This window comes from Onychomys torridus, chromosome 4 (genome assembly GCF_903995425.1).
Source record: "Onychomys torridus chromosome 4, mOncTor1.1, whole genome shotgun sequence".
NCBI lineage: Eukaryota > Metazoa > Chordata > Mammalia > Rodentia > Cricetidae > Onychomys > Onychomys torridus.
Genome location: NC_050446.1, coordinates 14,514,801 through 14,542,419, shown reverse-complemented (window position 1 = coordinate 14,542,419; position 27,619 = coordinate 14,514,801). Strand labels below are relative to the sequence as shown.

Below are 27,619 nucleotides of genomic sequence, written 5' to 3'. Positions count from 1 at the left end.
AAGTGTGGTGGCATATACCTTTAGTCCCAGGCAGGCAGATCTCTGTGAGCTGAAGGCCAGCCTAGTCTACAAAGCAAGTTCCACAGAGAAACTGCCAGAGCGGTTACACAGAGAAACAAAAACAAAAAAGGAAAGAAAGGTTGTGTCCACCCCTGATCTCAGCCCCAGGACACACGTGGATTTATCAAAATGTGTTTTATTTACATAAGTGGAAACTTCGGTGTGTACACCCATAGTCCCCTACTCAAGGGCCAAAACACGTAGCTGGGCAAGGATTTGGTTTCTGTTACATAGGTACACACACTGAGGTGGGGAACCGCAGGGAAGGGCTCTGTCTACAGATCTCAGTCAGCAAGGACTGTGCACTGACACCAGCAGGCTCAGGCTTCTGCAGACTTTCCACAGGGCTTCTGTGGAGGGGACCACCCCTGCGCTTGAGCGATCAGGCCCAGCAAACCTGCTCTGGCAAACCCAGTATACCTTTCTCCTTGGGCTTTGTCCAGACTGAATATCAGGTTGGTCAGGCCTCTGCCCATTGCCCTTGGAAAACTAACTGGCTTTTTTTTTTCACTACCAACCACCATCCATCTCTGCCAGGGTCAAGCAGGGGCCAAGCCCCATCATACCACCATGGGCCTCCCTTGGTGTCCAAGTAGACCACTGTGGACGTCTGAGAACCAGTTCCAGGCAGGAACTCAGGAGGGACCTTGCCAAGGGACAGCCCTCAGCTCGCCCTGTGCTCCTAGCTGACGAGGGCCTGCTTCCATAGGGCACTACACTAAACAGTCCCACAGGGCCTCAAAGTGGAGCTGGAGCAGGCACACTGGGAAGAGGTAGCTCCAGCGCTGGTGTCTCTGCAGCTTGGGTAGGACTGGGCTTCCGATGGTCCAACTGCTCCAACTTCTCTCCAAGCTGGGAGTAGAGCTCCTTCACGGCCTCCCCACTCTGTGAGAAAACCAGACATGGGCATATTGTGGTGGTGTGAAAGAAAACGGCCCCCAAAGGGAGTGGCACTATTAGGAGGTGTGGCTTTGTTGGAGGGAGTGTGTCTGCTGTGGAATAATCCTCTTGTACACTGTAAAGATTTGTCACTGGAATCGGTTTAATAAAATACTGACTGGCCAGTGGCCAGGCAGGAAGTACAGGCAGGGTGACCAAACTAAGGATGCTGGGAAGAAGGGTGGAGTCAGGAGCTGTCAGCAGATGCAGAGAGAACAGGAATGAACATGCCATCCTAATAAAGGTACTGCCACATGGCAGAGCGTAAATAAGGAATATGGATTAACTTAAAATGTAATATCTAAGGTGGTAGGGACAAAACGTCCATTTACATGTGTCATATATGCTCGAGCCATGCCCATTAAAACAGACTACTTCCTATTGTCTACAAGTCAAGATGTAGGACACTCGGCTTCTTCTCCAGCACCACATCTGCCTGCTGCCACCATGTCGCACCATAATGGACTAAACCTCTGAAAATGTAAGCCACCCCAATTAAGTATTTTTTCTTTATAAGAGTTGCCATGGTCATGGTGTCTCTTCACAGCAATAGAAACCCTAAAACAGGCATGCAAGGGGACTGAAGAGATGGCTCAGATGTTAAGAGCACTGACTGGTCTTCCAGAGGACCCAGGTTCAATTCCCAGCACTCACATGGCAGCTCACAACTGTCTGAGATTCCAGGGGACTTGACACCAATATACATTAAAAAAAAAAGATGGGCATTGGTGGCACATGCCTTTAATCCCAGCACCCAGGAGGCAGAGGCAGGTGGATCTGTGAGTTCTAGGTCAGCCTGAGCTACAGAGTGAGTTCCAGGACAGGCTCCAAAGCTACACAGAGAAACCCTGTCTTGAAAAACCAAAAAAAAAAAAAAAAAAGACCACCAAGGTAAAAAACAACAACAAAAAACCACCAAGGACATGCATGCCAGGGACCACCCAGGCACATTCACAGCCTATAAAAAAAATGGGAACTGGGACTGGAGAGATGGCTCAGCGGTTAAGAGCACCGACTGCTCTTCCTGAGTTCCAGAGGTCCCAAGTTCAATTCCCAGCAACCACATGGTGGCTCACAACCATCTGTAATGAGATCTGATGCCTTCTTCTGGCCTGCAGGGACACATGCAGGCAGAACACTGTATACAGAATAAATAAATAAATCTTAAAAAAAGAAAAAAAAATGGGAACTAAGGATCCTACCTGCCCTGTGGGCTCCAGAGCCTTCTGCAGAGCCTCCAGCTTGGAAGGGGCCACTCTTGGGTGCAAGTGGAGGAGGAGCCTCAGCACATGACGATGCACATTCTCCTTCCTGGAAGAGATCAGTAGGACTGGAGGGGCCTTAACAGCTACTTCCCTCCTAAGCACAGCCCACCTGGGCTTGGCATGTGCCTTCAGCTCCTCCCACACCTCCTAGAGGAACTGACCCCTGGGACATCCCAAGCTACACCTAGGAATTACTCACTAGATCTAGCACAGGTCCCAGTGCTCTAAGACCCATCTGTGGTCCTTCAGCAAGATGGGACCACAACTCCCCTCCCACGATGTCAAGCACAAGAACAGATAAGAAATGAAGGTCCAGTGGGTTGTGTGTCTACCTGGGAGAGGCAGTGAGGAAGAAGCCATCGAAGAGGCTGCTGCAGAAATCCTCCAGAGCAAATTCATCAGCCAGCAGTGCCAGACTCCCGGTGAGCAGGTGGAGAAAGATGTCACTGAAGGCCAGGTCACCAAAGGTTTCCACTGTAAACACAACAGGGTGGCTCGGCCTCTGTCCTCAGTCTCCCCACTGCCCCAAGGTCTGAATAGGACTCAGATGAGCAGAGAGAGCTGACCAGGTGAAGTAGATGGGTGGTCTGTATGCAGACCATAGCTAGAGTGCAGTAACGGAAAGATGCTCTGTCCACAGCCAGGGGCTCTGGTCTGAACTGGCCTCCTCAGAGAGAACAGAGGATTCTGACAAACCCTCCCGATGACTCCTCAGTTAAGAACAAAAAGAAACACAGGCATGGTGGCGAACGCCTTTGATCCTAGCACTCAGGAGACAGAGGCAGGCAGATCTTTGTGAGTTCAAGGCCAGGCTCGTCTACAGAGCTAGTTCCAGGACAGCCAGGGCTACACAGATGGCCAAGCAATTGCAGATGAGTCCTGCTCACAACCAGTGACAAAGAGCACTTGCTACCACAGGTAGGGCTGACAGAGGCAGACCGCAGAGCAGACTGATGCCCAGACAGTAGTCACTGAACAGGAGATGACAGGATCCCACAGCCAGGCCTTGCCTAAGGAAGGATAGACACAGTGTAGACAGCCTTGGGATCCAACACTATTCTTTTTTTTTAAAAGATGTATTTATTTATTTATTACGTATACAATGTTCTGCCTGCATGTGTACTGTAGACCAGAAGAGGGCACCAGATCTCATTACAGATGGTTGTGAGCCACCATATGGTTGCTGGGAATTGAACTAAGGACCTCTGGAATAGCAGGCAGTGCTCTTAAGCCCTGACCCATCTCTCCAGCCCCCATCACCATGCTTGACAGTTGGGTGCAGAAGGTGTTTTGATGGCAAACCCAGTTGACCCCACTTGAACCTATGGAAAAGCTGGAACACTCAGGGAGGCTCAGGTGTTCTGGGACACTATTTAAAACAGATTTGCTTATCTCAGCTACTTCACGCCCTGCCTGACCACGTGGCTGGTCACCACCAAGAGGCTGAGATGCCTGTATTCTCTCACCTTCAAATAACCATGACACTTGAAAGGCAAGCAAGCATGCACAGTGTAAAGGGGCCTTAAATGGTGACTTGAGCCCAGACAACCCTGCTGAGACACAGGAACTCAGCCATCATCCACACATAGCAGGTTTGTCTAAGTTCTTAAAATCATCGTTTTTTTTTGTTTTTTGTTGTTTTTTTTTTTGGTAGGGATGCCCACTACACTGTTAAGACAAGTGTTTGAGTCTGACTATGAAGTGTCTCCTACAGGCTCATGTTTTGAAAATCTGGTCCTCAGCTGGTGGCGCTATTTTGAAGGACCTTTAGGAGGTGAGGCCTGGCTGGTGGAAGTAGGTCACTAAGAGCAGGTATTTAAGGACGGGCCTGGTCCTGATCCCAGTCACACCCTGCTTCCTGGTTCGCTATGATGTGAACAGCCTCTGCCACACACTCCTGCGCTATGATCCAAAACTGTCTTCTAAAACTGGGACTGGAGGTGGCTCTGTGGGTAGAAGCACTGGCGCTCTTGCACAGGACCCAGATTCAATTACTAACACCCACACAGTGGCTGTCTCTAACTCCAGATCCAGGGGATCTGATGCCTCTCTGGACTCTGTGCGTACTACACACACCTGGCGCACTTACATACCTTCAGGCAAAACACTCACAAAATAAAAATAAACTCTCAGCTGGGGCTTGGTGGCGAATGCCTTTAATCCCAGCACTCAGGAAGCAGTGGCAGGCAGACAGCTGTGAGTTTGAGGCCAGCCTGGTCTACAGAGTGAGTTCCAGCACAACCAGGGAACACAGGGAAACCCTGTCTCAAAAAACAAACAAACAAAAAAACCTTGTTTTTTCTGTTGTTTCTGTTGGAGTCACAGCAATACAAAGTACCTAACACAGCTGGGCATGGTAGTATATAATATCAGCAGGTGGGAGGTAGAGGCAAGGTCAGGAAATTTAGTCCATACTTGGGGCCAGGCATGGTGGCACATGCCTTTAATGCCTGGTGTCCACAGTAGCCAGAAGAGGGCATGGGATCCCCTACAACTGGAATTACAGACCGTTGTGAGGTACCATGTGGATGCTGGAAATCAACTGGGAGTCTTCTGGAAGAGCAACCAGTGCTCTTAACCATTGAGCCATCTCTCCAGCCTTCTTAAGATTTTTCTAAACATGACTGAATGGTACATCACAGATGCATCCCAGGTAGAGATGCCCCAGCCAGAAAGACAAGCCACACTGCCAGTTGACTGGCACCATACCAGACGACAGACAGACTGAAATGCATGGACAAGGCAAATCAAAGTTACCACATGTGTTCCTAAGGTCTTAAGCAAGCTAACTCCGTGACCAGCAGAATGTCCTGATGCCCCTAAAGCCGGAGAGGGCACGGACTATATCAACGGAGTCTGGCCATACCCAATTTTAGCTCAGCAAGGCTCACTTCAAATTTCCTGCCTCTAGAACAGCAGACAGTAAGACTGAGCTGTTTCAAGCTGCTAAGGCTGTGGTAACTTGTTGAAAAGAAAACTAAAGGCCCAGCCAGGTAAATGCAGTGAGGCGGAAGCCACATAAAGCAGCATGCACACAGCATCAGGAAACAGGTTTACCAGTGACTTACAAATACACTAAAAGAAGCTCCATCCTTAGGTGCAATCCTCTAAACACCAGACAAAGGATGAGTCAGCAAATGCCTGGGGCCGTCATCACAAAGACACAGGATGCCACTGAGGCATCTCTTCCCAGTAAGACTAGCTTTAGGTGGTTGTTTTTGGTTTTGTTGGGGAGAGAATAAGTACCTTATTCAAGCCAGGTAAGTGCTCTCATCAATGAATACACTATACACTTATGCACTATAGCCCACAGCTTTACTGCTGAAGAGCCCACTCAGAACTCCTTTTTTTTTTTTTTTTGGTATGTGACACCCCAGGTAGCTAGGGGAAAGTAGGCTCCTTGGATAAGGGGACTGTCTGAACACCCAAGGAGTTCTATGATTTTTTTTTTTATCCAGACAGGGTCTCTCTATGTAACCTTGGTTGTCATGGACAAACTAAACATAAGACCTGGTGTCTCCGTGAGTTAAAACAACAAACAAACAATCAAAAAACCCACACAGGCCTGGAGACTTGAGTTGATTGCCTGGAATCCACATAAAGCTGGAAAGACATAGCTGGTTATGTAGACCAGGCTGGCCTTGAACTCACCGAGATCTGCCGGCTTCTGCCTCCTAAGTGCTGGAATTAAGTGTGCCACCATGCCTGGCTATAAAGCTATGAATCCCTTCTGCAGGAAATCACAAGACCCACTAGCATCTCAGAAACAGAGACAAGCCCTTCCTACAAGCAAACACAGAGTGCCTACGACATGGAAATGGAGCTATAGAGGTTGGAGGTGAAGTCAGAAGGATACTTGTGGAGCTCAGGGCCCAGGAGCTCAGGTCACAGGTGGCAGGCCAGCACAGCCATCAGGACTCACCGAGTCCAGGCAGCAGGCGCAGGAGTGCATTCTTGTTTCTCTGCTTGGTGATGTGCAGGACGTAGTACAGTCCCACCTCACAAGCCATGCGCTGCTCCTGCAGAAACCTGCATGCAAGAAGCCATGGCCTTTAATCAGCCCACCCAGCAGCACCTTCACCTGCAGCCCCGCTCTACTGCCCCCCTCCCCAAACACTGCCCTGGAGTCCTACTTGGTGAAACTTTCAGGAAGCGTGTTGGGGTACGTGACTGGGGCTTTCTCCTCAGCTGGAAGCTTCTGATCTACGTTGAAAGTGTAGTCATCCACCACGAAGGACATGAGCATTGGCAGGAACTTGGTGATGAGCTCTGCCTCCTGGCAGAAGGAGTGTCTGAGCTCACTAAGGTCCCACTGATCCCAACTGCTCTTAATCTACACTCTAGCCCACTCTGCCCAGTACACACCTTGCCCTTACCCACCCAATACACATTCCTCAAATTCAGCTTTCTTGGACATTGGTCCCCAGAATCCCTCCTTCCTGTTCTCTAAGACTCATGTCCAGTGGTATTCTCCTGAACCTCTCATCTGGCACGATCACAGCTGCAGCTGCAATCTGGGCCCCAGTCTCCATGGAACAGCTACCCCCTGTAGCCAGTCTACCCAGACACCCAAACATCCTTGATGGATGCTCACCTAAAGACTCTAGTTTTGCTACCAGAGTTTTGCTACCAAAGGGCCACTCTGCCACTCCCCATAATTAGTAGAAGAGGAAACTAGACCCCATACCATCTTGGGCTCCTTGAAGACCTGGCTGTCTATTAAGTCCCACGCACCTTGGCCCAGCGCCAGCAGCCTAAGTAGGAGAAGGAGGTCGGGGCTATCCTGAAAGAAGACAGAGGTCTCAGCAAGAGCTCACAGGGACTGTGCCAGCCTCTGGTCCCACTGAACAAAGCAGAGTCTCTGCTTTCCAGGGCCAGGACCTTAGGAGAGCCATCATAAGGCACCCATGTGCCAATATCCACCCACTGAGTGAAACCCAGTTTCACAACAGACAGTATGTCTTCTGCATGGCCACCAGCCATGCCTATGCTCACCCTGGGCAGTGTCTCCTGGCTAACGAGCTCCTGCAAGTGCCTGATGGTGCTGAGGGACAGTGTGTTGATGGCAAAGGGGTCACACAGGATCATAGACAAATCCCTAGAAGGAATCAGACCTTGGTATAAATTGAGAAGCCTGTAGCTGTAATGTCAGGCCCACTGAAGGGACAGTCACTGACTGGGATAGAGGGCTTGGGTACTGACCCCAGAAAACAAGACTCTCTTTGTACTGAATTCATAATTTACCCATAACTTACTCAAAGATCTTCTAAACCATAGAATAAAAGAAAAAAAATTACCCGCCCCTCAAAAAACCTAAATTCATACTTCATTTCAAACCCAACTGAGAGGCAAGCGGTGGTGGTGCATGTCTTTAATCCCAGCACCCAGGACCCAGGGTGATGAGTTTGGGACTACACAGTGTTTGAGCTACAGTGAGTCCCTACCCAAAACCCTATCTCAAAAGGAAACCAAAAACTCTAGCTTAAACGCTAGGTGTAGCCAGTGAAAGAATATAATAAAGAAATATGGCAAGGCTGCACCAGCAGCACCCTCTCTTCATGCCACACAGAGGATTCTGGAAGTTGGGCTGCTCAGACAGCACACCCTAACTTGCTACAGAGAGTAGTCCCTTCCTGCCTAAGCTCCCTATGGTAGCTCCCCCAAGAACAGCAGGCCCCAAACTCCATGCCTCTCAGGTATGGATCCTTTTGCTACTGAGACTCATTCCAAGCAGTGAGTTAGCACTGTTAGCAGTGGGGCTGGTACCCAGCATGACTGTCCCAAAACAGACTGGAATGAGCCCCAACTACCAGCAGTACACAGCAAGCCCCACCAGATGCCTGTTTAGGGATCCCAAGGCTAGAGCCCTTGTAGAGCTGACTCTCACCCCAATACTTGTTCCTGTCCCTTCTTCACACCATCAAGAAATCCCTGTAGCTCCCGGGCTCTTTTGCTGTCCACAAACCGCTCTCGGATACAGGCATCCAGGCACCAGGTGAACTACAGGAAAGAAGTAAAGAATCTTGGTACACACAGAGTCACCCCTCAGTCCAACTCTGCCACTGCCAAATGGCCGTGGAAACTGTAAGTCCAGATAAACACAAGTCAAGGACCACAGTCCCACCCTAGGCCAAGCCCAGGATAGAAAAGGGTCCCTGGAGAGGACAGAGAAAATGGCAGTTAGTAGAAGGGGGCCATGCTGAAGGCTGGGCAGCAGAGGTCTTCAGGCTCAGAATCACAAGGTTTTAACAAAGAAAAAGAAACACAGTACTCATTCCCCAGTGTCCAGAAGGAAACATGGTGTGGACTGAGACACCAGTGAACTTTCATGGGGGTCCAGTGGCCTCCAGGGAGCAGAAGACCTCCTCAGTCCCCAGAGCAACAAGTGTCAGGACAGCACATGGAGGAAGCAAATTATTTTCCCTAAAAGGGAACTAACCTGGGGCTGGCAGCTAGGCGGACATGTTATGGCAGTTTTGTGGTGTATCCTAGGTTACCTTGGTGCTGGTCAGCAAGAGGCCCCAAGGGCTCTGGGGCAGGAGAAGCCAGAAGCCTAATAGAAAGATGGCTTACCACTTACAGCTAGAGAGTGGAAGCTGGAGGATCAGCAAGAGAGGCAGCTGGACAGCCAGGACCTGTTCATCCCCCAGAGGTGCTGAGGGCCACAAAGCTGGCAGTCCAAGAAGCAAGCTTAGATGGGGTCAGCGGGTCATTCCCGGATTAATGAATTCAGAGGAGGCCGACACGGGAGGTGCACAAGTGGCCATGCAGTACTACCTTATGGCAGGGATCCACAGTACAAATGTCACTGACGTCCAGGTCATGCAGGGACATGAGCAGCTCGGCTCGCAGCGTGCAGTAGTGCACGTTCCTGGTCCGCAGGAACAGTGTGCGCAGAAACTGCAGCACCATGTCATAGAGCTTCACATTTTTCCCCACCATATGTGTCAGCTTCTGGACCACCTAGGGGCAAGACAGATGGAGTCCAAATCCCCACCCATGACAGGGACAGGTGGCGCGCACCTTTAATCTCAAATCTCAGCACTCGGGAAGCAGAGGCACATGGATCTCTCTGAGTTCGGCTAGACCAAGTTCTAGGACAGCCAGGGCTAGTTAAAAAATAAAAAACAAACACACACAAAATCCATCTCAAAAAACTAGAACAAGCCAGGCAGTGGTGGCGCACGCTTTTAATCCCAGCACTCGGGAGCCAGAGCCAGGTAGATCTGCGTGAGTTCGAGGCCAACCTGGGCTACCAAGTGAGTTCCAGGAAAGGTGCAAAGCTACACAGAGAAACCCTGTCTGGGGGGGGGGGGGGGGGACACACGACTAAAACAAAACATAAATCCCCACCCAGGCAACAACACATGGGTGCTCTAGTCCTAGATACAGACATTTCTTTTTGGCATGAGACATTTCTTTCTCTGCCATGAAATGTTGGTACCGTATTCTAGGGGCCAACTTCAAGGTGTAACTCTACATTCCTCCTGAGGACGGCCTGGTCTGTGACCTCCTGTGATCTCAAGTGCCTGCCTGCCTGTCAGGTTAAGGGCTGTGAGCAGTGCTGAGAGCCCATCTGAAAGAAGGGCCCTAACACAGGAAGCTCACGCTATACTGCCACTGCTGCAGGGCTGACAGTAAGGCCTATGAGGCCACACTGGGCTCTCCGCTTCCTGGCTTCTTCCCAAGCCTGTGACCATCCTTGTCCCAACACCAGTACCAGGATCACAGAACGCAGGCCAGGGCACCTGGTGTCAAGCCACACACAGTGACATTCAGCTCTACCGTGTACTCCAGGCCAGGGCCATGCAGGGACACCAGTACCTATTCCCTCGGCAGATGTCACCCACCCCTCTACCCAACAAAGGCAAACCACACAGTCCTGCCAATATGAACAAGTTTTGCTCAGCTGTGAACTGGCCATGACTAACTGAGTCTCAGGCCTATGGTACAAAGGAACATTTAAGTTAATCCAGGGTGAAGTCATCACAGGAAGCACAAAGGCATCAGGCCAGACTCAGAAAGTAATAAGGTCAGTGGGAAGAGGAGGAGGGTGGCAAGAGCTAGTGGTTGGTCTGGTAGCTCACTCTCCCAAGACCCCTGCCAAAACTCTCGGACTGACCTGGATCTTTATCTCAGGAACAAAATCTTCACTGTTGACATCACTTGAGCCATGTGGATGGTCCAAGGGTCCCTCACTCACTGGGTACAGACCACAGAGACAATCTAACCCTGACATGTAGTGTGCCTGCTTCACACATGACCAGCTTGGGACCACCTGCTTATAGGCAAGACAGCTGTCTGACAGCCAACCCTGAGAGGGTGACCCACTAGCCTGATGTCCCCAGTGCTGTAAAATCACAGAGCTCTTAGAAGAGTCTGCAAAGTTTCCAAGAGGAAAAACAGGCCAGCATGGGGCTGGAGAGATGGCTCAGAGGTTAAGAGCACTGTTTGCTCTTCCAAAGGTCCTGAGTTCAATTCCCAGCAACCACATGGTGGCTCACAACCATCTGTAATGGAGGTCTGGTGCCCTCTTCTGGTGTTCAGGGGTATGTGCAGACAGAACACTGTATTCATAATAAATAAATAAATCTTTAAAAACAAAACAAACAAACAACAACAAAAAAAAAAACAGGCCAGCATCAAAGTGCCATAGATCAGACTCATCCGCAGAAACCAACAACAGAGACATCACGAAAGGTCTTTGGCACTTGGGACTGGATTCTAAATCCAGCCAACAGGAAGGAAATGCAGGACAGGAGAGGAAACCTGGAGAATACAATAACCCAGGCAACACAGGACACTGGGCTAAATCAAACCTAGTGTGGCCTGGCATCTCAAAGCAGGATAGTCAGAAGGCCAGAGGATCAGAGACCCAGGAGAACCACGGAAGAAGCCAGCATACCACTGGCCACAGACAGACAGCTAGACAATTAGAAAGTGTGTACACCTGAGCCCACACTTGCAAAAACCTTCCTACCATTCTCCACCTTATACACTTGAGACAGGGTCCCTCACTAAACCTGCAGCTCAACAGGTTCTGTTCGTTTCTGTCTACACTGGCAGGCCAGCAAACCCCAGTGATTTCTCCTGTCTCTGCTTCCTCCCTTCCAGCACAGTCCATCTGTGGCCACACTGGACTACAATTAGAAAGTGTGTACACCTGAGCCCACACTTGCAAAAACCTTCCTACCATTCTCCACCTTATACACTTGAGACAGGGTCCCTCACTAAACCTGCAGCTCAACAGGTTCTGTTCGTTTCTGTCTACACTGGCAGGCCAGCAAACCCCAGTGATTTCTCCTGTCTCTGCTTCCTCCCTTCCAGCACAGTCTCAGGTCTTCATGCAAATAATCTTACCCAGAAAGCCATTTTCCCATCTCTTCCCTGCAGTTTTCTACTCTTCTGTACATATTTCCATTTGCACTCATACACATAAGAATACATTTTTTTTTTTTTATTTCTTATTTTTTTGTTTTTTCCAGACAGGGTTTCTCTTTGTAGCTTTGCACCTTTCCTGGAACTTACTCTGTAGCCCAGACTGGCCTTGAACTCACAGAGATCCGCCTGCCTTGTGCCCCCACCACGGCCCAGCAAGAATGCAACTTTTAAAAACAATCAACCCAAGACAAGACCCATCAAGCAAGTCTGCTGACGGTCAGAAATCCGCGCTGTCTGTGGTTGATCACCAGAAGAAACAGGAGGCGGGAGAAGGGCTGGGGAACAGGGGAGGCAGGACATTCTGCCTGACAACAATGGAGACGGAGTGGGAAGGAGTAAGCCAGCACAGGACAAGTAAGGCAGGAACGGCAAGGGCCACAACTCCCTCCAACACACAGCCACCAACACCCACAGTGGAGCCTTCAAACCCAACCACAGCCACACAAAACCCTTCACATGTGGAACGTGGCAAATGATACACCCTAAGCTTGAAAAGCTTACCAGACTTCAAACTTAGTAACTCCTCCAATGAAGCAATATAGCTAAATAATGGCTCACATCCATTACAGGTTGAAAGACAAAACCTTGACTAGATTAGGTGAAGGAAAAACATCAAAAATGATCTTACCTATTTTTGTCAAAGTAGACACTAGGAAAATTTGAATGACTTACATAACTCACTTTATCTTTCTATTGACCAGTGCTAGCCACTAGCCTAAAGGAAGCCACTTACAAGTCTTGACTTAAGAACTAGCAAGATGGGACTGGAGAGATGGTTAAGAGCACCGACTGCTCTTCCAGAGGTCCTGAGTTCAATTCCCAGCAACCACATGGTAGCTCACAACCATCTGTAATGAGATCTGGCGCCCTCTTCTTTACACATAATAAATAAATAACTCTTTTTAAAAAATAACATAAAAAAATTAAAATTAAAAAAAAAAGAACTAGCAAGATGATTCAGTGGGTAAGGGCATCTGCTGACAACCTGACAACCTAAGTTCAATTCCCAAAACTCACATGGTGTGAAAACTGACTCCTGCAAATTGTCTCCTGACCTCCAAACAACATGGTCATTCATACACATACACAAAAAAGAACAATTAAAAAAAATATCTCAGTCGGGAGGTGGTGGCATACACCTTTAATCCCAGCACTCGGGAGGCAGAGGCAGGTGGATCTCTGAGTTCGAGGTCAGCCTGGTCTACAGAGTGAGTTCCAGGACAACCAGGGCTACACAGAGAAACCCTGTATCAAAAACAAAAAACTTCAACATAAAATATGCCAGTTATGGGCTGGAGAGATGGCTCAGCAGTAAAGTGCACATCTACGAGGAGGTGGGTTCAATTCCTAGCACCTACATCAAGAGGCTTATGAACAGATTCCAACTCCATGGGCATCTGACAACCCTGGCCTCTGTGGGCACATACCAATACATGTGTACATACCCACACATAGACACATAAATATGTAATTTAAATTAATTAAGAAAAAATTTTTAAAGATGTCACTTTTGTTCTTGTTTTTTTCTGAGACAGGGTTTCTCTGTATAGCCTTAGCAGTCCTTGCCTGTCCTGGAACTTGCTCTGTAGACCAGGCTGGCCTCAGAGATGCACCTGCCTCTGCTGGGCTAAAAGGCGTACACTGTACCACCACCTGGCTAAAGACACCACTTACGAGCTAAACATAGTAGTCACGCCTTTCTTTAATCCCAGCACTCGGGAGCAGAGACAGGTGGAGCTCTGGGTGCTCAAAGCCAGCCTGGTCTACAGAGAGAGTTTCAGACCAGACAGGGCTACCATGTGAGATCCTGTCTCAAAAATAAATAAGCAGATTTGAATTTTTAAAACGCCAGCATCAGTAACAGGGAAAATATTCAACTGTTTTCTTTTTGGTTTGGTTTTTTGTTTTTTGGGTTTTTTTCCGAGACAGGGTTTCTCTGTGTTGTTTTGGTGCCTGTCCTGGATCTCACTCTGTAGACCACGCTGGCCTTGAACTCATAGAGATCCGCCTGGCTCTGCCTCCCAAGCGCTGGGATTAAAGGCGTGCCCCACCACCGCCGGACTTTTTTTATTTTTTCAGAGGATATCTGCTACATTACTCAGACTAGCCTCAATCTCACAGCAATCCTCCTGCCTCAACTTTCTGCCAACCACCCTTTTCCCAGCTCCATAGACAAGCTCATGCTTATAGAAACAGATTAACATACACACTCGAAGGGAAGAGGCAAGTAAGGAAGGGACTGGTCACACATTCCCTGGGAGTTATCTGCCTCACTCTGACTTCCTCACCTCTCCCTGGCGCCTGGTCTTGGGGGAAGGGCTGAAGAAGTTGTGCAGGACAGACAGCTCTGTGCTGAAGAGCGCACTCTCTTTCTCCAGGATATACTGCTTCAACAGTGGTGAGACTTCATCACCAAAGAGTGCTTGGTTGTCTTGCCAGATCTGCCTTTTCACTTCCACGGCACATGCTCGGTACAATTCCTTGTCAGCCATCACCAGCTTCAGCTTCTTCTCAGGAACCTACACAGCAAACACCAGAGCTCCCTGCAAGAGGTGCTTGTGTCCCCAAGTCTCCCTCAGGATAGGGTGAGAAGCCTCAGCTGCCCACAGAACCTGTAGAGCCCAGCCACACCAACAACGGCACCTGTGATGGACCTCCATGTCTTAGCAGGTGAATTCAGAAATCCAGAATCCCTACAGACCTCTCCCAGGAAAGACCCACCCTCCAACTCAAGGGATAAATGTGTTTCCACTTGGCTTATCCAGGGAAATTCTGTGATACAGAGAAGGTGCCCAGAGCTTGCTGGAGGCCAAGTTCATAAAACTTTCCAGGAGCTAAGCAACTGCCTACACCAAACCAACCGTCTGACCTCCACCAACCAATGGCATGGGTCAGGCTAGCTAAGCAGTATGTATCACAGGCTCACTGACCTAGGAGGGCTGGCTTCACAGTTCTCACCTTGGGTAAGTGTTTCATAACACACATCACCACTGGTTGTAGGGATGGCATCTTGACCAGAGAAAAGCTCTTTTCCAGAAGGTCTTCCAGCTTCTTGTACCTGGGCAGATTTGCACATCTGAGAAAGTGGGTCTTCACATGCAAGACATACAGAGGAGTCTCCTCAAACACATTCCAGGTCGTATCTACAAGTACGACTGTGCAGCCACGGGAGCCATAAATGCTACCCACAAAGATAAGCAGCTCCCCAGTAGAGACCCACCTCTCCTCTGCCTTTCCCTCAGAGGCGATAGCTGACACTCGTTCCAACAGTTTGTCGCGTAGCTCATCAAACACTGACTGATGGAACTCCAGCCGCGGTGTCCCGTGTAGGTCCAAGAAGGGCAGGGCCGACTGCAGGGAGGGCAGCAGCACGCCATTCTCTGTCTGGGAAACCAGAGGGTCAATGCGTATGCATTTTGCTTGGCCGCAGCCAAGTCAGTACTGGCACCACGGATGCCCTGAGTACACAGGTCCGCGGGGGTAACCGAGAAGAAGGAGAAAACACTCAGCTACTCAGTGGACTCCTAGCTCAGGACCTTCAGTGCCTCCATCCAAGCGTCGGGAGAGCGCAGAATTATGTCCGACCTCCCCAGCGGCCCGGCACCCTCCTGCCCACCTGAAATTGCTCAATGGCCTTGAGTGGCTCCGTGCAGTTGGTCAGGGTCTCTTTCAGGTCCTCGCCATTGGCCACGCCCAGGTCCTGGAGCCCAGCGAACATGGCCGAGGCTCCAGCTGCCGCCCGGCTGTGTACCCCATCTCCGCCGCGCTCCCCTGGAGCCGTCGCGGACGCTGAAGGAGCGCCAGAAGTCCTCTCCACGGTGCCACGGGGACCCCCCGAACCCCGCTCGCCCGCAGCCTCCAGCGTGGCCAGTTCGCCCAGCAGAGCCGCTTGCACCGGCCCACACCTCCCACTTCCGCCCTTCACTGCTTAGGTCCAGCAGCCAATAGGTCCCGGGAAAACGCCGCCGCCACGCGCAGGTTCCGGGCAGCGACTTGCTACCCAGTAAGAGGTAGTGAGACTGTACGTAAGGGGCGGTGTCGGGATGACGCAACCACCTCTCAAGAGGCCTTGGCCACTCTAGCTGCGCCGCCAGTGCCACGAAATCTTCTGTCTTTCACCTCATCTGCTCCCTGGAAACCAGAACCTACACTCTGAGTCCCAGAGGAGAAGGGTAGCAGGAGTGGTAAGGCCTCTCTGGACGTATAGTAGAAATTACCTACCTTATGAATTTCAAAACTGAGTTGTATCAAGTACATTTTTATATGACTATCGATATAGCACTCTTTTGATGTTGAGAATTTTTCTTCTTGTGCCCACAGGTGTAAGGCATAACGTGATCTTCCCAAAGCTCACACCATTGCCTTCATTTGGACTGAAATCTGAATGTGCCTGTAGTGGCACCACAGGTGCTTTGCAAGAGCTCTGGGTATGCAGTGGGAACTACACCTTCATTCTGGGCATGTGAAGATCGCTATTTGAGCTAGAGTCCAGGCTGCACAGTGTCCCTTGTCCTTGGCAGTAAAAGCAGCTGCTTTGACTGGAGGGCTCTCAAGCTGTCTGGTGTGTATGCTCTTGGGTTCAGCATTCAGCTCTCTGCAGCCTCCCACACTGTTCCATCTCTCACTCTGCCCCACCAGCTTCCAGCACACACCTCCAAACACCACACCTCTTCTTCATGTGTCTTTGCTGCGGAGGTTTACTCTGCTACAAACTCCCTCCCTGCTGCCCACCACATTCTTGCCTGTCCCTGGAAGCCGCTTCTCTTGCTGCCTCCTCTAGAAAGCCCCAGGCAGGCTTCTTGTGGGGCCCTTAGCCCGACTAACGGGTGATAACTCCTGTTCGAATGTCTGGCACTAGGATGGATGCCTGGTGGTGTGGCTACACGGAGCTCCTGTTCCCACTGAGGCTGAGTTCCTAAGACCAGGTCTGCACACACCTCTGCTCTGTTTTTGCCTGCTGAGTGGCTCCACACAGGGCCCCATAGCAAAGGTCCCATCGCCCTAATTCCCCACCGGAATATTTTGGTTCAGCCACCATCTCGTGCAGTCAGAAGATACACACACAGCACACTTAGACTGTGGGTCCAAGGCATCCACTCTGCAAACCGGATGATGATGACAGCAAGGCAAAGCTACTACTAAGAGTGAGCTCTCAGAGGATGGCAAGACAGCTCAGTGGTGAGTATGCTTGCTGCCATGTCTGAAGACCTGAGCTGGATCCCTGAAGCTGACATTGTTCTCGTTCTCTGACTTCCATGTGAAAGCAGTGGTACATATTAAAAGAACAAACGCCAGGCGGTGGTGGCACGCCTTTAATCCCAGCACTCAGGAAGCAGAGCCAGGCGGATCTCTGTGAGTTCAAGGCCAGCCTGGTCTACCAAGCGAGTTCCAGGGAAGGTGCAAAGCTACACAGAGAAACCCTGTCTCGAAAAAACAAAAACCAAACAAACAAACAAAAAACTCTGGAGGAATACTTGTTACTGTTGCAAAAGACTCCTGGGTTTGGTTCCCAATATTCACATGGTGGTTCATAACTATCTATAACTCCAGTACCAGGGGATCTGATGCCCTCTTCTGACCTCCTCAAGCACTAGGCATACATGTAGTATACAGACATGCATGTGGTATACAGACATACATGCAGACAAAACATTAAAACATTCATACACAGCCAGGCATGGTGGCGCACGCCTTTAGTCCCAGCACTCGGGAAGTAGAGGCAGACAGATCTCTGTGAGTTCGAGGCCACCCTGGTCTACAGAGTAAGTTCCAGGACAGGCTCCAATGCTACACAGAGAAACCCTGTCTCGAAAAACAAAAAAAAAAAAAAGAAAGAAAAAAGAAAAAGAAAAGAAAAGAAAACATTCATAACACAAAAGATGAAATCACTTTTTTAAGTGAATACTTATAGAATTTTACATGAAATATATAGAATATACAAATTAAGTGGATTCTGGTTTAGGGTTGGTGATGCACTTTTTTTTTCTTGAGACAGGGTAATTTAGACCAGGTGGCCTCAAACTCAGATTCCCTGCCTCTGTCTCCTGACTGCTGGGATTAAAGGCTTGTGGTGCCACACTCAGCAAAGATGCAGATCTTTAATACTAGAACTTGGGAGGTAGAAGCAGGCAGATCCCTGTGAGTTCAAGGTTAGCCTGGTTTGCATAGTGACTTCCAAGACAGCCAGGGCTCATAGTGAGAGCCTGTCTTGGGGAGGAGAGGAAGAAAGAAAGAAAAGTCAGCTCTGAGAGCTGGAGAGGTGGCTCAGCATTTAAGAGCACTTGCCATTCTAGCAGGGGGGAACCTGAGTTCAGTTCTGGCACCTTCGGGGCAGTTTATAACCATCTGTAACACCAGTTCCAAAGGATTTAATGTCTTCTGGGCACTAGGCACACAAGGTGTACATACCATACATGCAAGTAAAACACCGCACACATAAAAAATTGTAACGTTTTTAAGTGAGGTCTGTGCCTGGGTGAGGAAGAAAGGATGGAGTGGGCCCTAAAGAAGCTGCTGTCACTAGCTATAAAGTGAGGTGCCTGCAGGGGGCTCCTTCTAAGTAGGAAAGCAGGCCAGCAGTGCTCAGGGAACCAACAGTCAGCTACTACGGGAGAGAGGGCTGAAGGCTTTGGGCTTAGGTTCTCAGAACACAGGTTACCAAGCCCAGCTGAATCTTCATGTCATAGCTCCAGGGAAATAGGGCCAGTGTCTGGTCAACTGATTCCCTCAGGCCTGCCTAGTGGAATAGACAAGGCTATGTTTGTGTGAAGATGGCAATACTCCGGTTCTGGCCTCCCACCTTATCCCACTAGTTCTTCAGCTCAGCAAGCAGCCTGACCCTCAGGTAGCTGCTGGACCTTGGGTGACATTGACTAGAGCAGGCTGTCCCACCTTGCCACAGGATCCGTTTCCTGTTCTATCCTAGGTCAGGAAGCTTAGCGTTAGTTCCCAGGCTGCCATTCCTATTCTGAAGAAAAGAGCACCATGCAAGAGCAGAGAAAAACCAGGACTACCAGGAAAGCTAGAAATAAGCAGGAAGCCACATATTCAAAATAGCCCATTAGGCAAAGGATGGGCAACCAGAGACCACAGTTCAAAAGGATCATTTGCATCTCAGTATAGTAGGGGGAGGAGGGCCCTGGAAAGACTCTTCTTGTTGCACAGTGTAAGCCAGAAGAGTGGGTGAGGGATGGTCAGAAGGCCAGGCTGCAGACAGAGAGTTCCAAAGGAAACCCAGGAAAACTTCAAGGGAGGTCAGCTTTGCAATCTATACCCGATGGGCCTACAGTGTGCAGAAGGGGCCTGTGTCGTGACGCTTGGGTCTGCGGACTCCCTGGATGACCACTCCAGGCGGAGATGGGAAGCGTGAGTTGTAGCAGTCTTCTACGTAGTAGGCTGCCGGACCTGGGGTTCGGGCTGCAGAGAGAGTGAGCTGACCCTAGTCCTCACCCCCGCAGACCCCCTACGAGGCCCAAGCCCCTCTCCACCCTCAGGCAGGCCAAGCCTCTTTTCCTAGGCCTCCTTACAGGGGCTGACCCAGGAGACAGCCGCAGGGGAGCGACTCATGGAGAAGGCAGGTGGGCGTGTACTCTGCAGACGGTACCCAGGAAGGATGTTATAGGTGTTGGGGCTGGGTCGCTTCTCGCCAGAGGGCCGTGAAGTAGCCAAGAGAGGGGTATAGGTACTAGGACCTCGGGCTCGTAGCATCCCTGGGCGTAAATCCCTGGGGATCTTGACAACAGAGCGGCGTCGGCCTCCAAAGGTGAAGGCCGGGAAGGCAGGCTGGCTCAGCGGCCTGTACTCGGCGGGCGATGGCCACTGTGAGGAGTCAGGATGCGACCGGGGCTGCAATCTGCAATCTCCTCGCCTAGCTTTACCCTATCCTCCAGGCCTAAATCTTGCTTTTTTTTTTTTTTTAATCCCCTTAGTTCCGCCCATCACCAAGCCCAGCTCCTCCTTCCAGCCCCTCCCACCAGCCCCCTGACCCCTTTCCTCGCCTCCTCCTCACCTGCAACACCCCTATCTTCCGCAAGGAATCCCTCACCAGCTCCTCCCACCCTCCCTCTACCTGGCCCACACAGTGTCTCTACCTTTCGCTCTCGGTTGAAGTCGGTCTTCTGCGTGAAGGGGCTTTCACTTTGGAGCCACAAGGTCTGCCATGCCCTACGGCCACCACCCTCTGCAGTGGGGCGGATAGTTGGTGGGGAGGTCTTCAGGGCAGGAGGCCCCCATTCCCCAGGTTTAGGCAGGGCTGTGGGGAACATGCACCTCGACCAGGATACTTGTGGCCCATGGTGTATTGGGGATGTGGAGAGGACTCTCGAAGAGACGCACTGGGCACTTCATACTTGGTGGGGCCAGGGACATCCAGGTCAGTCAGGATCGGAGGGCGTCGCTCTTGCACTGGTGGGAAAAGCAAGCTCTAGACCCATGTCTTCCCAGAAAACTGCTTTGACCTTATCCCTCCCCATCCTGGCCTGAGGTGGGAGTGAGGTAGCCAAGAATCTCACTCACACAGATCCCTCAGGGTCTCTGCACAGGTAGATGTGGACTCTTTAGGGGTGGGCATTTTTGACCTGAAGCCACTTGGGGCCCTCTTTGTCTTTGGGGGCCACATCTCGTTCCAGGCTGCCTCAAGCTCCTCGTCCCACCACAGCACAGCAGCCTCGGGCCTGCAAGGAAGCCAACAACCACTGTCCACCTGTCCTACCGGTCTTTCCACCTGTCCCCACCTGTCCGCCACCCTCTGAAATTACTGGGTGGGATGAAGAGGTTGCTGACTCAGGGGACCCCGGGTCCAGTGTTTGCCTCCATTGATGTAAAAATTTGCCAGGAATTTCACAGCCTTCTGGTCAAAGTTCATTCTGGGTCTCGGGGCTCTCTTACCAGAGGGCACTGCTGGGCTCTGTGACCTCACTGTTGGGTCATGCCCTCTGTTGCTGGGAGCTCCCTAGGAAAGGAACATTGTCCAGATCAGGAGGGACTCTCCTACAAGGCCGCCATCCTCTGCCCCTCTCCCTACCTGTTGAGACCGTCATCCAGGTCAGCCTTGGTCACGACAGGCTCTAACCTGTCCCTACCCTTTTGTTCCTCTCCTGGGGGCTTGGGTCCACTCTAGCAGTACTTCTGAGAGGTCTGGAGCCCCACCCTAGGTGGAGAGGGGGTGGGGCATGTGAGTATGTGCCAAGTCCTGCGGTATGGCTAGGTGTGTAAGTTGGGGGGCAGCTAATAGGAGGAAGACGGTCAGGAGGAAGAGGAAGAGCCATTGCCCTGCAGCAGACCCTGTCAAGGGGAGACAAAACAGTAACTCCACTCGGGCCTGCCTTCCGAGTCAGGCCAGTTCCTTCAGAGTGGCCTTTGGTGCTGGCTGGTCTGGCTGTCCCAGCCCTGACCTTGGCCCCCATGCTTCCCAGGCAGCACTCAAGAAGACGAGAACTCCCCTATCCACAGAGCCTCCTCCAGCCCCCTTGCACTGTGACTGGGCCTCTTCCTTTCTGATCTTTCCCTTTAGCACTGGCCCTGACTGACACTTCTCTGGACAGATGGATGGAGACATGAGGAAACAAGTTTGATTTGGACAAAGGTTTCACAGGCTACCCAGAGCCTTCTCCCACATTGTGCAGTGTCCTTTGAGAACGTAATTGATGGTGTTAAGGTACCTGGTGTGGAGGGTTCTGAAGAAGCATTTGCTGACATTTAGGTGTCTCCAGTCCCCTCTGCAGTGAATATGGCTGTAGGGTTATGGTGGCTCCATAGGTAACGTGCCTCCTGTGCACTCAGAATCCTCACAAAATCCAGGTGTGGGCCTCTGCACCCCCAGCACTGGGGAGATGGAGGATCCTCAGAGTTCATTGGCCAGCCAGTTTAGCTGAAGCGATGCGTTCCAAGTTCTGTGAGACAAGCCATATCTCAAAAACAAAAAACCTGCCAGGCGGTGGTAGTGCACACCTGTAATCCCAGCACTCAGGAGGCAGAGGCAGGTGGATCTCTGTGAGTTCGAGGCCAACCTGGTCTACAGAGCTAGTTCAGGACAGGCTCCAAAGCTACAGAGAAACCCTGTCTCAAAAAACAAAAACAACCTAAGATGGGGAGCAGTTAAGGAAGAATCCCAACACCAGCTCCTGGCCTCTAGCATGCACACTCCTACTGCTGTGGAGCTGTGCATGATGGCCACACCTGTAACCCCAGCCTTTGGGAAGCTGAGGCAAGAGTATGGCTGCAAGTTCAAGGCCAGCTTGGGATACATAGCAAGCAAGAAAGAAAAAAAAAATAGATGCAGTTGTGATGGTGTCACAATGTATATTCCTTGCCTCAATTATTTAATGTGTATGTGTGTTTTGCCTACATGTACGTATGTGTTACCACATTTAAACTTAGTCATGTGGTGGACTGAAGAGGGCATCAGATTCATCTGGAAGTGGAGTTACATATGGTTGTGAACTACCATGTAGATGCTGGGAGTTGAACCTGGATCTTCTGCAAGATCAACAAGAGCTGCTGAAACACCTCTCTGGTCCCCACCACAACCACCACGTATCTTTGGCTATTAGTTTCAAAGCACTTCTTTAGGGTGGTGAGAGCAGTGTCTTGTTTAGACTTGATCTATATTAGCAAATTGTGCTCCAGGTGTACCTCAGCGACCCACATTAGAAACTGCCATTATCAGCATATGATCAGCATTTATTTGATTCCGGAACATCTGTACCTCTTTGTGTTTAGAGGCTCTGGGTTTGTCTTGTTTTCAAACATTTGTGTTTATATTTGCATTTTAATATTGGGGACTAATTCTTAATGTTTTATTTCATTTATTTTTAATGAGATGCTAAAGCAATCATCTGAATTTTTTTTTGTTTTGTTTTTTTGTTTTTTCAGACAAGGTTTTTCTGTGTAGCCCTGACTGTCCTGTAGACCAGGCTGGCCTGGAACTCCGAAATCTGCCTGCCTCTGCCTCTTGAATTCTGGGATTGAAGGCGTGTGCCACCACCAGCCAGATAGCTTTAGTATTTTTAACTTGTCTAGGTGTCTGTCTGTGTATAGGTATGTGCACTTGAGTGCAGATGCCCGGAGGCCAGGGGTGTTGGATTCCCTGGAGCTAGAGTCATGAGATGCCTGATGTGAGCGCTGGAAATCAAGCTGGTGTCCTTTGGGGGAGTGGTCTTCCCGAGTCACCTCTCCAGCCCTTCACAAGTCCTTTCCTGTTCACCCAGCGTTGCAGCTTAGCCTGCCTTCCATTATTGCTTGTGCTGGTTTTCCCTTTGTGAGACGTTCACTTTATGGTTATAAAGTTCCTCCTGAGAGCTGGGACATAGCTCAGTTGAGCTTTCTGTGTGAGTTATGTAGACTTTAGTGTGAATCACCAGCATGCACATGAAAAGCTTGTCACGGTGGCATGTCTGGGCCATCAAGATGGCTCAGTGGGTAAAGGGACTTGCCACCAAAGCCTGACAACCCAAGTTCACTCCCCAGAACCCACATGGTGGAAGAGATAAACAAATCCCCAAAGTTGTCCTCAGACCTCCATAGGAGTGCCACAGCACATGTGTACACAAACAATCAAAAAACTGTTCTATAAAGCAAGTGCTGGGGAAGCACAGACAAGGGGATCCCTGGGCTCACTGGCTGGCTGGCCGAGCTGAGTCAGGAAGCCTCAGACACCAATGAGAGAAGCTGTCTTAGAATACAAGGTTGACAGTGTTAGGGGAAGGCTAGAACACGACCACCGAGCTCTGTGCACATCCGAGTGTGTCTGCACACATATGCCAAAACAAAGGATTCTTGTTATTAAATAGGGTTTTATTTGCCTAGAGTGTGTTAGTAGAATTCAGAGGACAACTTTTGGGAGTAGGCTTTCTCCTTTCCCTTGGTGAGTTCCTGGGACTGAACTCAGTCTGTCAGCTGTCATGACGAGCAGTCTTTACCTCTGAGCCATCTCACCAGCATCAAAGATTTTGTTGTTGTTGTTTTTTAATTTTTAGTTTATGTTCATTGGTGTTTTTCCTGCATGTATGTCTAGGAGAGGGTGTCAGAAGCCCTGGAACTGGAGTTACAGACAGGTGTGAGTTGCCATGGGAATTGAACCTGGGTCCTCTAAAAGAGCAGCCAGTGCTCTTAACCACTGAGCCATCTCTCCGTCCCTGAAAGTTCTTTCTACATTAAAAAAACAGAAAGAGGGGCTGGGTGGTGACGGCACACGCCTTTAATCCCAGCACCCAGGAGACAGAGGCAGGTGGATCTCTGTGAGTTCGAGACCAGCCTGGGCTACAGAGTGAGTTCCAGGAAAGGCACCAAAACTACACAGAGAAACCCTGTCTTGAAAAAACAAAAACAAAAACCAAAACCAAAACAACATTTTTAAAAGGGGGGGATTTGTTAAGTATGGAAATTAATGTCTACTACAGGGGAGCAGCCTGTTGGAGAGTCCACACAGCTGCCATCTGGGAAGCCTGACTCAGTGCTGACTTCATCAGTGGAGAAGGTAAAGAACCCCACCATGAAGCAGGGACTGCTTGTCATCAGTGGGTCTTGGCCTCTGGCTCCTGAGCTCTGGGTGAGTGGGGCTTCCTTCCAGGACACCCTGTCTTGCTCAGGATACCTTCCCAACTGGTCTTTGAACTAGAGATGCTGTGAGATTGGGAGCACTCACAGGGTTAACAGATGGCTGGGTCCATAATGCTGGCCCCTTCACAATGGTTACCAGGCAACAGGTCTCTTTTCAGGGAAGGAAGGTGGACACAGAAAGGGCTGAACCAGCAAGGGCAGAGTCAAAGCCAATGACAGCTACTCAGAAACACAGCCTCTTCACTCCAGAACCCCACTACATCCCTGGGTAAGAGCTGGGAGTTCTACAGAGAGAGGTTGGGGTCGGGAAGGAGGGGTGAGCAGTAGGGCTGGGGTTACTGGACTCCTGGAGGCTGAGGACCGAGGCTGAAGAGACCCAAAGCCAGGGTCTCTTGGGCTTGGACCACTGGGGCTGAAGAGCTCTGGGACAGGAAAATCTGAGCTGGAGCTACAGATGAAGGTCTAGGCCTTGCCCTTCGCTGTGGCCTAAACCTGAATGCAGTACTAGGTGGCCAGTGTGTCTGTCAAGGGCAAAAACTGTGGCAGCCAAACAATCTGGCAGAGACTGGATAAGCAAATGCTGGACTTGCCCTCCATAGGCAGAGGTGATTCAGAGATGGTATTGCCCAGAGCTAGGGTGCCTAGCAAGCATATGCAAAGTCCTGGGTCTGATCTCCAGCACAGCAAACTAACTAATAAAATAAAAAACTTCCGAAGAAAGTATGTGTGCATACCTATCTAGACCCAAGTGCAACGTGGGACACAAAATAGGGGGAAACTGAAGGACCTATACCTCCTTCAACATTGGTCACTTTTGGAGGTGTCACTGGGGTGAGGGGGGTGTTGAGAATGGTTGGGTGCCGGGCTGGAGAGATGACTCTGCTAAGAGCACTTGCTGCTGGTCTTGCAGAGCTCAGAAGTTCAATTCTCAGTATCCACATGGTAGCTTCACAACAAACTGTAACTCCAGTTCCAGGGGCTCCATCACCCTCTTCTGACTTCCACAAGCACTAGACACACATGTGGTACACAGACATGCATGCAGGCAAAACACCTATGCACATAAAATGAGAGAACTGCGGGGTGTGGGGGTCCACTGTGGAGAACAATCGGATATGACAGTGGAGACCTGGCATTGTTGTCAGATTTGACACAGGCTACCCCCCAAGTCCGAGGAGTCATCTAAAGTGAGCCATGGCCCAATGCCTGCTGGTTAACAGATGGAGTGGTGTCTCCCCTGCTTCTCTCCACAGCTATGCTGGTTTCTATCCTCAACTGCGCTACCAGGTGGGGAACACCTATGGCCGCACAACTGCACAGCTGCTCACAGATCCCAGCGTACAGAAGAGCCCCTGCTCTGTTCTGTCACCTATGTCCAAGCCCAAGTTCATCGAGGACTTCAGCAAATCGAAGTCACCATGGATTCCCTGCAGGGACCTGTCAGAGCCTTACATCCCCCACTATACCAGTGAGCTTCAGGTCCAGGGTGGGACCCCACCCAGCCCTGCCTCCACTGGGGCTCCACCCTCCTTCCTACATGACTCAAGAGCTGTCCTGTCTGTACAGGTCTGAAACCCTACAAGAATTTTGAGATCCTGGGCCAGCTCCCACACCAGGAGATGGACACCCAGGGGCCGCCACAGGTAGAGAACATATCCAGACAGGTTTCACTGCCTGCAGGCTTCATGCCTTATCCTCCCTACCCACCATTCCCTCCGGGGAGAAAGGGAGAGGCTAAAGACCTGGGGCACCCGGGTCTACTGCTAGCATATGGGGAAGAGGCCTGGAAGAACGCAGCACCTGTTCAGGAGACCCCAGGGAGGTACCAGGTAAGTGGAGACACTCTGGCCTGGCTCCTGTCTCCAACACACACACACACAGGTGGAAGCTATGTGGTCATTTAACACTTCCTTGTCCCAGCTATACCACTGCAGGAGGGATGAGTACCTGCCTTCACATCCCCCCCAGGAGACCCTAGATGTGGGCAGGTTCCAGCGACTACCCCAGCTAGACCACCCCAACCTAATCCAACGCAAGGCCATCTCAGGTATGTGTTGGGTGCCTGGGCTGTTCCCAGTGAGGTTCCAAGGGTCCAGATGAGATGGTGAGAACAGGGCTTGTTACCTGGGCTCCTTCCTACCCTACAACAGGGTTTGGCCTCATGCTTAATACTCTTTCCCTTGAGCCAGCCCAGCTGCCCCCATGAGGAGCTACATTTGGCCCCAAGGGTCAACAAGCAACCTTTAGGGATGGAAGGGGCTCAGCATTTCTGACACACCTGGGAGTGTGGGTTATGCCCGGAAAGCAGCCAGGAAAACCCGACATCCACCCATCTCCAGGATATGCTGGCTTTGTCCCCCGGTTTGCTTGGGTGATGGGGATGAATTACCGTGATGGAGTCACACAAGCTATGGATGACTTTGACAAGAACCAGGTAGGAAACATGGGCCTAGCCTGCTTCCGGGTGCCTCAGCTAGGCTGGTTCTGCTTCTGCTCCTAGCAGTAAGCATCCATTCCCAGGGGTCACCCTTAAGGCCAAGTTTGTTGAGGCTTAGGACCTTTTCACACCCTAACAAGGGCTGATTCCCTACCCTGGTAAGGGGGATTGGGTGGTCAGGTGGAGAAGCAAGATCTTGGGTCACCCATGTGGGGAGACAGCACTTCTCAGCACATATCCATTTCTCCAGTTCATATTCAGACACCCAGTCTGTGCTCTGGGTGAAAGGCTGCCCCGGACCCACTGGCCAAGCACCACCATCTACAGAAGCCAAGGCCTGATTCCATTCTACATGGGCTTCATCCCATGTGAGTACAGCTCCCTGCCAGAGGCCCATACCCACTTCAAAAGGACAAGATCACACTACACACCAAACCTACCACGGGGTCAAATGGCTGGGGTCCTGCCTTACCTGCCACATTTGTTGATAATCAGCTGTTGGCCCACTGTCCAGAGTCCCAGTTTTGTCTTGAATTAACTACCCAGTCAGTATGGGCTCACCAGCCTTTCCCGTTAAAACTTACAAATCCAGCAAGGTTACTCCATGCCTATTTGAAGAGGGTAACCACAAGGTCCTAGAGAGGCTGCTGTTCGCAGCCTGCACCGACCTCTCCCACTGTGCTAATCCCAGGAACTCAGCTTAAGTCTTTCTCTCTTGCAGCCATGCAGGACAACTACGCACTGACATTCGGCAACAGCACCCGCAAAGCCTATCAGAAGGAAGTGGAGAGGCGAAGCCACACACTATGAATTGTTTTAGTGGTGCTATCTGTACAAGTGATGTCAGGACAGGACAGCAAATGCACAGTGGACATGGCTAGCAGACACGCTGTGAATGAATAAAGAGTTCACACTGCTC

The 27,619-nt window shown here is 50.6% G+C and overlaps 3 protein-coding genes across 6 annotated transcripts; 1 reads left to right on the top strand and 2 right to left on the bottom strand.

Annotated features, from left to right (window-relative positions):
- Positions 1-176: 176 nt before the first annotated feature.
- Positions 177-15,703, bottom strand: Nelfb (negative elongation factor complex member B). The gene is made up of 13 exons (XM_036184606.1): positions 15,322-15,703; positions 14,926-15,089; positions 14,664-14,763; positions 13,994-14,224; positions 9,042-9,227; positions 8,152-8,264; positions 7,260-7,362; positions 6,952-7,047; positions 6,398-6,540; positions 6,187-6,293; positions 2,597-2,738; positions 2,202-2,310; positions 177-945 (listed from the first exon to the last, which is right to left on the bottom strand). The coding sequence occupies exons 1-13, from the start codon at positions 15,421-15,423 to the stop codon at positions 799-801; spliced, it is 1,743 nt and encodes a 580-aa protein (XP_036040499.1). The 5' UTR covers positions 15,424-15,703; the 3' UTR covers positions 177-798.
- Fam166a (family with sequence similarity 166 member A) lies at positions 15,691-27,619 on the top strand. Of its 3 annotated transcripts, none has more exons than XM_036184608.1 (10): positions 15,691-15,889; positions 16,026-16,883; positions 24,104-24,180; positions 24,422-24,531; positions 25,517-25,731; positions 25,830-26,092; positions 26,184-26,310; positions 26,603-26,697; positions 26,951-27,068; positions 27,422-27,619. In XM_036184608.1, exons 2-10 carry the CDS (start codon positions 16,865-16,867, stop codon positions 27,508-27,510), a joined length of 1,113 nt encoding a protein of 370 aa, XP_036040501.1. In that variant the 5' UTR covers positions 15,691-15,889; positions 16,026-16,864; the 3' UTR covers positions 27,511-27,619. The 3 variants fall into 3 exon arrangements, with proteins under 3 accessions (XP_036040501.1, XP_036040500.1, XP_036040502.1); XM_036184607.1 differs by having other exon boundaries at positions 24,410-24,531; XM_036184609.1 differs by lacking the exons at positions 15,691-15,889; positions 16,026-16,883 and adding an exon at positions 20,988-21,360 and having other exon boundaries at positions 24,104-24,531.
- Stpg3 (sperm-tail PG-rich repeat containing 3) lies at positions 18,947-20,702 on the bottom strand. Of its 2 annotated transcripts, none has more exons than XM_036184611.1 (6): positions 20,462-20,702; positions 20,220-20,377; positions 19,974-20,108; positions 19,763-19,884; positions 19,232-19,343; positions 18,947-19,121 (listed from the first exon to the last, which is right to left on the bottom strand). In XM_036184611.1, the coding sequence occupies exons 1-6, from the start codon at positions 20,566-20,568 to the stop codon at positions 18,988-18,990; spliced, it is 768 nt and encodes a 255-aa protein (XP_036040504.1). In that variant the 5' UTR covers positions 20,569-20,702; the 3' UTR covers positions 18,947-18,987. The 2 variants fall into 2 exon arrangements, with proteins under 2 accessions (XP_036040504.1, XP_036040503.1); XM_036184610.1 differs by having other exon boundaries at positions 19,232-19,523; positions 19,796-19,884.